Source organism: Schistocerca serialis, chromosome 7 (assembly GCF_023864345.2).
Source record: "Schistocerca serialis cubense isolate TAMUIC-IGC-003099 chromosome 7, iqSchSeri2.2, whole genome shotgun sequence".
Taxonomy (NCBI): Eukaryota; Metazoa; Arthropoda; class Insecta; order Orthoptera; family Acrididae; genus Schistocerca; species Schistocerca serialis.
This window is the reverse complement of record NC_064644.1, coordinates 70730844-70741273: the sequence shown is the minus strand read 5'-3', so window position 1 is coordinate 70741273 and position 10430 is coordinate 70730844. Positions and strand designations below refer to the sequence as shown.

The 10430-nt window shown below is 41.5% G+C and overlaps 1 protein-coding gene across 1 annotated transcript; it reads left to right on the top strand.

Moving 5' to 3' along the window:
* The first annotated feature begins 8487 nt into the window (after positions 1–8487).
* On the top strand, positions 8488–9495 carry LOC126412893 (uncharacterized). Its single transcript, XM_050082783.1, has one exon. It carries the CDS (start codon positions 8488–8490, stop codon positions 9493–9495), a length of 1008 nt encoding a protein of 335 aa, XP_049938740.1.
* Positions 9496–10430: the final 935 nt, after the last annotated feature.

Here is a 10430-nt window from a genome sequence, read left to right as displayed (position 1 = left end):
ACGCATTAGGAGTGATTTAAAATGGAATGATCTTATAAAGTTAATCGTTGGTAAAGCAGATGCCAGACTGAGATTCATTGGAAGAATCCTTAGGAAGTGCAATCTGAAAACAAAGGAAGTGGGTTACAGTACGCTTGTTCGCCCACTGCTTGAATACTGCTCAGCAGTGTGGGATCCGTACCAGATAGGGTTGATAGAAGAGATAGAGAAGATCCAATGGAGAGCAGCGCACTTCGTTAGGATCATTTAGTAATCGCAAACCGTTACGGAGATGATAGATAAACTCCAGTGGAAGACTCTGCAGGAGAGACTCTCAGTAACTCGGTACGGGCTTTTGTTGAAGTTTCGAGAACATACCTTCACCGAAGAGTCAAGCAGTATATTGCTCTCTCCTACGTATATCTCACGAAGAGACCGTGAGGATAAAATCAGAGAGATTAGAGCCCACACAGAAGCATACCGACAATCCTACTTTCCACGGACAATACGAGACTTGAATAGAAGGGAGAACCGATAGAGGTACTCAAGGTATCCTCCGCCACACACCGTCAGGTGGCTTGCAGAGTATGGATGTAGATGTAGATGGTGTAAACCTGAAAAGTGTGTACAATCTTGCCAATAGAAAAATAAGGAAAACAAGGAAGGGTAGAGTCAAAAGCGGCTGAATGTTCTACCCTAGTTCCTACAGTAAGCCGCCACTATCGATTATTTATTAAAGACAGAAGTTGCGTACGATCTTATCTGGTAGATAGTGGTGCAGATTTGTCTGTTATACCAGTGTCAAAAACTAAGAAGCTTGAAATCTCTGACTTTAGTCTCTATGCTGCAAATGGTTCTGAAATAAAAACTTACGGCTCAAAGCTGTTAACCATTGATTTAGGTCTTAAACATAATGGCCATTTAGGTCGTAAACGTAATGGCCATTTATAGTAACAGATGTATCAAAAGGAATATTGGGAGCCGATTTTCTTCATCATTTTGATTTACTCAAAGATCTGAAAAATAAAAAGCTTATAGATAGCATTACTAAGTTAAAAATTTTTGCAGAGGTAACCGCTGTGGATGCTGATGATTCAGTAAGCCCACTCTAAGCAAAATGTCAGTATTCACAGCTGTTAGAGAAATTTCCTGAGCTAACAAAACCATCTATAATACCAAAGGTGTTAAAGCATAAAGTACAGCATTATATCACCACTTCTAGTGGTCCACTGATGTATAGTAAAGCTCGTAGGTTGGACCCGCATAAATTGCAAATGGCTAAGAAAGAATTTCAGTTTCTGCTGAATAACAGTATTATACGTCCATCACAATCACAATGGGCTAGTCCACTTTACCTTGTTATGAAGTCCAATGATCAGTGGCGAGTTTGTGGAGATTATCGTCATCTTAATGACAGGACTCTCCTAGACCGGTATCCAGTCCCTCAAGTAGATGACAAAAATTTGATGCTTCAGAATAAGAAAATATTCTCAAAGATTGACCTACTAAAAGCATATTATCAAATTTCTTTAGCCGAAGAAGACAAATCAAAGTCAGCGGTTATTACTCCTTTTGGTCTGTATGAAATTAATTATATGCCCTTCGGACTTCGAAATGCACCTAGTACATTTCAGAGGTTTATACACAAAGTTGTGAGAGAGCTGGATTTCTGTGTTCCATATCTAGATGATATTTTAATATCATCAGAATCTCCCGAACAACATATTGCGCATATAAATTTACTCTTTAAACAACTGAATCAGTATGGTCTAGTAATAAATGTTGCAAAATCCATATTTTGAGTGCGAAAACTCACATTCTTGGGACAACTAATCACACCCTCAGGAACTAAGTCGGACCCAGAAAAAGTATCTGCACTAATGAACTACAAGGGACCTGAAACTGTTCGTGAACTTTGAAAATTTTTAGGAATCATCCATTTTTATCATAGATATTTAGCACATGACTGAAGACATATTGACTGGACAGAGGAGGCAATTGCTCAGTTCCAAAAATGTAAAGAAGATCTCGCAAATGCAATACTTTTAACATTTCTGGGTTTGCACAGCCAACTCGCATTATTTGTGGATGCAGCTGGTGCTGTGTTGCAACAGTGGCAAGATGAACAATGGAAATCTATTGGATTCTTTTCAGAAAAGCTCACAAATGCACAGAAAAAGTATTCCACATATGACAGAGAACTACTTAGTATATATATGGCTGTCAAGTATTTCAAATATCTGTTAGAAGGTAGAGACTGTTATTTATACTGATCATATGCATTCAAGCAGAAGAATGAGAAAGTAACGTCAATCCAATTACATTATCTCCAATATATTTCACAGTTTACAACAGATTTGTGACATATTTCTAGTAAATCAAATGTTGAGGCTGATAACTTCTCAAGGCTTGAAGAATTGGTTCCTATTAACCATGAAGAGATAGCCCAAGCACAAGAAAAGGATGAAGAGCTTCAACAACTGCAGTCTGGCAATAATGCTTTGCTTGAATTAAAATACTATTTGCCTCAGACAGGAAAGCAATTGTGGTGTGATGTCTCGACACAAAATATTCAACCTTATATTCCTGAACAATTCCGTTATGCTATTTTTCAACATTATCATAATTTGGCTCATCCAGGTATCAAGATAACTATAAAAATGATTACATCAAGATGTCTGGATGAATATGAAAAAGGACATTTCAAATTGGTCACGAGCATGTAATGCTTGTTCAAAAAAAAAAAAAAAAAAAAAAAAAAAAAAAAAAAAAAAAAAAAAAAAAAAAAAAAAAAAAAAACAAGGTATCGTGACATGTGAATTCACCAATAGGTCACTTTCCTGACACTGATGAACAATGCCTCCTTCTGATGAATATAAGTATTGCTTAACATGCATCAATAGTTACGAATTGGACAGAGGTAATACCATTTCAGGATATACAAGCAGAAGCTGTAGCTCAGGCTTTTTTCAATTATCGGATTACTAGGTTTGGCACACCTTATCAAATAGTAACCAATCAGGGAAGACAATTTAATTCTGAGCTATTTCAAGCACTATCAAAAATGTGTGGTTGTAATCAAACTCAAACTACAGTATATCATCCTCAATCCAATGGAAAAATAGAAAGATTTCATCGCACGCTTCAAGCAGCAATCCACTCACATTCAACTACAAAATGGACTCAAACAATACCTGTAATCCTTCTTGGTCTATGTTGCTCAATCAGAGAAAACACGAATGCTATGATAGCAGAAATGGTTTATGGTCCACCCATCAGAATACCTGGTGATTTTTTTCAAGAAGTCAGAACAAAAAGGGATTCAGATTTACCCCAATTTGTTTCACAACTACAACAAAATATGAAACGGTTGAAACCTGTGCAAATAGCTCACAAAGTAAAGGAGACACCATTTGTATATAAGGACTTCAGCACTTCAACACACATATTTGTAAGAGCTGACAGAGTTAAAAAGTCATTAAAACCTCCACACGAAGGCCCATACGAAATTGTGGAAAGAACACCAAATTTTTTGGACTTAAAATTAAAGACCAAGTAAAAAACATTTACATTGAGCGATTGAAACCTGCATATTTGCTGAACGAAGACTTCAGATTGCCGGAAGATACTCCAGTTTCACCACCACCCCAGGACAAATAGCCTGAAGATAAAAAAACCACAAACATGAAGATTGGGTCGCATAATTAGATTTCCCGCAGCACTAGTGGATGTGGTACAGTGAATTGTGACTGTCTTACTGAGAAGGGGGTGATGTGGGAGCAGGTTTCTCTTCCATATGGTGTTTTGGTGTGTTAGTGAGTGTTTCGACATCGATAAGGTCGGCTTCAGAGCTGTATGATCTGTGATATCACAAGAGACAAAAGAAGATTGTACTGTTTTTGAGAGTTGTAAAATCTATAGTTGCCTAAGCAACATGCCAATTCATGTCTTATAAAATGTTATAATAAAGAAGTTTTAAGTTCTTATTTGTGCATGTGTTTACCTGAGTTACATACCAACGACAAGTGCAGTGATCATAATGTCTCTACATGTTTCAAGCTGTATCATACTGTACTCCTCTGAGGACACTAAATTGTACTTTCATCTTATGATTTGTTCAAGTGTTCGTGATTTAAATTGGCTAGAAAATAAATCTAAAGAGAAAGATCAGATGATTGATTATGTATTTTAATACAAGAATTTTTTTCAATTTTTTTTCTGCAGTAATTACAGCTAAAATGAAGTTACATCTGTGCATTCAGTTTCAACACTAGTAACATGTACATATGCATGCATGTGCATGCATACACCCACACACAAAGAGAAACAGATTTTAACAATGTAGAGAAGACAGATTGCTACTTAACATAAAGTATTACCTCACACTAAGTTGCAGACAGGCACAATTGAAAGACACTTACCCATAACCTTTCGGCCATTGCCTTTAGCAGAAAAAGAGAAACACACACAGTTCATTTATGCAAGCAAGTACACCCGATGGACACACGAGTGCGAACTCCAGCAGCTTAGCCCGAACTGCTGGAGTTGGCGGTCACGTGAGTGTGAGGTGTGCTTACTTGTGTGAATCAATGGTGCGTGTTTCTCTTTTTTCAACAAAGGCTGTGGCTAAGAGCTTATGTTTTAAGTCTCTTAATTGTGCCCATTTGCAACTCAGAGTGTTATCTTTATGGTAAGTATGGTAAGTACCATATACTGTTGATATTGCTATCTGGAGTTTCATTTTTAGGAACAGATTTTAGCCACTCCACAGGTACTGGCAACTAAAGATGTATGATTAAGGTAGTTGAGTAACGAAACACAAACAAATTGACACACTCTCAAAAAGTCTTCTATTATCAGATAAAGTAGTTTTCATCTTGTCTTACAACAGACATGATCTTCCAAATTATAATCCGGACAGAAAGAAAGCACAACAACAACAACAACAACAACAACACTCAAAGAAAGCAGGTTTATTACTGATAAAAACAGTGAAACTGAAGAAAACAAGATTTTTAAAATTTGTGGTATGTGACTACCAACTGTAGGTGTTTTACAGTACAAGAAAAGATACCAGAATTGAAACAAACAAAAAGTTTAAAATGGCTACTGTCCACCAGCAGATGATTGACGGATATCACACACACACACACACACACACACACACACACACACACACACACACACACACTTTCTACTACATGACCAATATAACTTGGCAATTTTTTGAGATTGGAGGAATCTGTGGAAGCTGAATGACTTCAGGTCATATGGATTGTTTCTATCTTTTGTCAATGGAACACACTGTAAAACTGCAATAGACATTGTCAATGCAATGTTGATTCCAGTGTGCTTCTTGCCCTGCATGGAAGAAGCATGACTTCACAATCCCACTCACACACCTCTCAACCCACAGCAGCCCAATTGCTGGGTGACAACTGTGTGCTTGCAGTAAGATCTGCATGAAAGGGGCCAGGCTATATTGTGCATGTAGTACAAAAAGCAGACACTAGTAACTGAGACACAAAGTAACTACAAATAAAATAATATTGTAAGTATCATCTGAACAGAAAATTTCAAATCTTTCCACACATCCCTTTATGATTCTGTGCAATTTCATATCTTTAAAATATTTATCCCAGCCAGTTAACAAAAAGTATTGGTGTACAAAGGTGAACATACCAAACTGGAAATATAAGTATTTGTCACAATCTGTCTCACAAAAAGTATTTCTGTACAAAGGTGAACATACCACACTGCTAATATAAACTGGTAAGAGCCAAGTAAGTACCTACCAAGCAACGAAAGCTAAGCTAGGATCAAGCTAGTAACATAACATGTCTATAACATGTCTACAGCAACAAACTTCATAACAACAACTTAAATAGGAAACTACAAGCAAACTATTTGATTAGGTAAGCAAAGATTTCATAATCTTAGATTTACCTATATAGGAACAAATCAATAACTCACATGGGTAACAGCCTGACATCATAAAAATAGAGCCAATATTTTTGGTTTAACATACAAATTTTCAACATATGTATAGCCACTATAATGTACTATAGGGAAGCTAGTGATAGACTTCCTCCCAGCCACCACACACAGCTAGCTGCTCTGTCAGCCGACCACACTGAAAGTGTAGTGATAACATCACAGCCTGTTGATCATCCATTTTATCATTTTGGAGCTGCTCAGGAAAGCTTGTGCCAGCAGCCTTGCCGCAGTGGTAACCCCGGTTCCTGTGAGATCACCAAAGTGAAGTGCTGTTGGGTTTGGCTAGCATTTAGATGAGTCACTGTCCAGGTCTACCAAGCGCTGTTGGCAAGCTGGGTGCACTCAGCCCTTGTAGGGCCAGTTGAGGATTTATTTGATTAACGCAGTGGTCCCAGTCATGAAAACTGACCACAGCCGGGAGAGTGCTGTGCTGACCATGTGACCCTCCGTATCCTCAATCTGGTGACACCTAAGGGCTGAGGTTGACGTGGCGGCCAGTGTTTGTTCGATTGTTCAAGAAAGCTCATACAGTAAATAGAATATGGTCAAAGCATGGGACATAACAAAGAAACACATTTTGCAAAGTTTCTTCAAAATTTAACATTCACTTTTGGAGATATCAGTGCTTTTTTAAAATGTGTTTATGGCAATTAAAGAAATTAATCATTCTTCTAAATATGGTAAAACCTTTTCAGATTAAGTGCCCTGAAGCTCTCGGTATAGATATTTTGATATATTCTTCATTACAGGAACTCAAAGGGATATGTAGTTTTTGAACTATCTGAAGTTAATAAATCAGCTGAAATAATGTTTCTTACAGGTTCTTTCCACAACACAGATGACCACGCCACATTTTTAATGAATCATTGTGCTTCTGCCAGAAGATCACAGCTGTACTTTTTGCAGGACTTCCCCAAATATTAAAAATTATATTGCTGTAGTGGAGAGCCAAATGGGAAACATTATGACCAATTTTGTTAATTGGATGGATCACATTTTGGTTGGGTTGAAAACGACCATAAGTGAGTTGAAGACAGATGTCTGTCTGTCGTCTGCTATGCCAGAGAAAAGTTGTGCCCCTCACTGGCCAGAGGAGAGTTGCAGTGGTATAAGGATTCTGTCACTGCATTAGTCTGAGCACTACCTTCCAAAATGTATTGTGTATGAACTTAGAATTTCTCGCTCTATTTTGGACTCTAAATTTTGTCTAGTAGCTGGAACAATAAACCTTATGAACTGTTTCTTGTGTAATATCAACATGTATTACTGCATGGTAATATCAACGTATATTACTGCATGGTGAGTGGATTCTTTTCACAATAAGAACCTTTATTGAATTTATGATTTCAAGAATTCTCTTTTGGGCAAGTTATTAAATGAACTTTTCTGACAAATTGAAACTACTCCATTAGAATACAGTGTTATTGTGAGTGTGGGCTCTGGATGTCAACAGTGAGGGGAAAATCTTTGGATTATTTCACAAATAATTGTGGTAAAAGACTTGAGCACCATGTATTTTTTGAAGAGTTAGTTTCAGAAAGTATATAGTGGTTTACACAACATGTTTTCCTAGTGAATAGTCAGTTCCTACGCCCACTAATTCTGTTTCATAGCTGCAGTGGAAGAGTTATTTTTGAGGGGAAACACCTGAAGGAGCATGCAGATAAGAAGACAGTCAGTCAGTGCTTTCTGCCAGTAATTTTAATTTACAGGCAACAGTCTCGTCTATCTGAACTGCCCTGTAGAGTGGGAGGAGAGGTCAAATTGTCACATAGTCACAGCTAATGATATACTGTGATAGATCCGAGTCGCCTCCGCAGTGCCTAATGATTTAAATTAGTGTAAACAACACACTGAAAAACACTTTAATTCTAAAAAAACTGTAACATTTTAAAATGGCGATTCACGTCCTTTCTGAAGTTTATACATTTTAAACTTTCTCTCCAGTGCATAGAATGTTTCAGAATATCCAGTAGTTTCATTAATATCATTGGCACTTATTGTCTGATCAGGGGCACTTTCAGACACTGTAGATTCATTGTCAAGCAGTTTCCTAGGAATGAAATGTTGGTTACTTGATACTACATTGTTATTTCTTGATTGTGCAACAGATACAAATGGTGTGAGGCATTCCTTGTAGCTTAGATTCAGTTCTTCAAAATCCTTCGTTACCTCATCCTCATGAGATACACAACTATCATCAGTGATATTCTTGCTTCCATCACAGGATTCTTCTTCTGTTTCTTCATAAGGTAGTATGAAGAAATGTTAAGGTGTTAACTTGTCAAGAACGATGAAACATGTTACATTAAATGAACAGGAAACTGCACACAAACTGATAAAAACTATCTTTTCATGCAATTACAAGAAAAAAAGAGTGATTCAATGAATCAGTGAAAGTAAGTTTGTACTACATGTACCACAGTACTAAATCATAATTTTTTCTCTGAAACCCAATTTGTTTTGGTCAGAAAAATTTTGCTTTAATATAGTTTGAATACAGTTAACTTCATGACCGTCAGATTGGTGATCAAGGGACTGGAGTGGACTGGAGGGCAGTGGAGAGAGAGGCGGGCGGGGCGCAGCGGAGCGGAGGCGGTCGGGGGCCAGCGGAGCGGAGGCGGGCGGGGGGCAGCGCAGCGGAGGCGGGCGGGGGGCAGCGGAGCGGAGGCGGGCGGGGGGCAGCGGAGCGGAGGCGGGCGGGGGGCAGCGGAGCGGAGGCGGGCGGGGGGCAGCGGAGCGGAGGCGGGCGGGGGGCAGCGGAGCGGAGGCAGGCGGGGGGCAGGGGAGCGGAGGCGGGCGGGGGGCAGGGGAGCGGAGGCGGGCGGGGGGCAGGGGAGCGGAGGCGGGCGGGGGGCAGGGGAGCGGAGGCGGGCGGGGGGCAGGGGAGCGGAGGCGGGCGGGGGGCAGGGGAGCGGAGGCGGGCGGGGGAGCGGAGCGGAGGCGGGCGGGGGAGCGGAGCGGAGGCGGGCGGGGGAGCGGAGCGGAGGCGGGCGGGGGAGCGGAGCGGTGGCGGACGGGGGGCAGCGGCGCGGACACTGGCGGGGGAGGGGAGCGGAGGCGGGCGGGGGGCAGGGCAGTGGAGCGGCGGCGGGAGGGGGGCAGGGCAGTGGAGCGGAGGCGGGCGGGGGGCAGGGCAGTGGAGCGGAGGCGGGCGGGGGGCAGTGGAGCGGAGGCGAGCGGAGGGCAGTGGAGCGGAGGCGAGCGGAGGGCAGTGGAGCGGAGGCGAGCGGAGGGCAGTGGAGCGGAGGCGAGCGGAGGGCAGTGGAGTGGAGGGCAGTGGAGCGGAGGCGAGCGGAGGGCAGTGGAGCGGAGGCGAGCGGAGGGCAGTGGAGCGGAGGCGAGCGGAGGGCAGTGGAGTGGAGGCGAGCGGAGGGCAGTGGAGGCGAGCGGAGGGCAGTGGAGGCGAGCGGAGGGCAGTGGAGGCGAGCGGAGGGCAGTGGAGGCGAGCGGAGGGCAGTGGAGGCGAGCGGAGGGCAGTGGAGGCGAGTGGAGGGCAGGGGCGAGGGGAGGCAATGAGTTGAGACAAGACAGGATGGGAGGGGACAGTGTTAGCTATGTGCTGAGAGCCACACTGACAACAAGAATCTGCATGAATCTACAGAAAAGGCAACAGATTGAGCAATTGGAACTTGACAAAGAACTGTAACTGGCTGTCACTTCGTGCTAACACTCAACATGCAGAAATGTCAGCCACAAAGTTATTTTAAGTCTACCGTATGTTGAGCTGATCATACTTGTGTGTCCAAAGAGAAAAGGTGGACAATTTGGACAGTACTGAAAGTTTTACAGGAGCATACACTTTCGTATGAAATTGCATGGCACATTGTTATATCATGTTTAGATGTTTGAAGCCAGTTACCTTTGGCATTGGTTTTGACTGATTCCCTGAGACAATTTGATTGTTGCTGGTTGCACTTTTAAGCCAACTCTTATAAAACACCTACATCGATACTCTGCGAATCACATATAACTGCCTGGCAGAGGGTTCATTGAAGCACCTCCACAATAATACTCTATTATTCCAATCTCGTATTGTGCCCAGAAGAAAATGAACATCTGTATCTATCAGTGCGAGCTCTGATTTCCATTATTTTATTTTGGTGATCGTTTCTTCCTATGTAGGTGGGTGTCAACAAAATATTTTACCATTCAGAGGATAAAGTTGGTGACTGAAATTTCGTGAGAAGATTTCACCTTTGTTTTAATGATGTCCACCCCAAATTCTGTATCATGTCTGTGACACTCTCTCCCCTATTTTGCAATAATACAAAACGTGCTGCCCTTCTTTGAACTTCCTAGATGCATTCCGTCAGTCCTATCTGGTAAGGATCTCACACCACACAGCACTATTCTAAAAGAGAGTCGACAAGTGTAGTGTAGGTAGTTTCTTTAGTAGATCTGTTACATTTGCTAAATGTCCTGCCATAAAACACAATCTTTGGTTAGCCTTC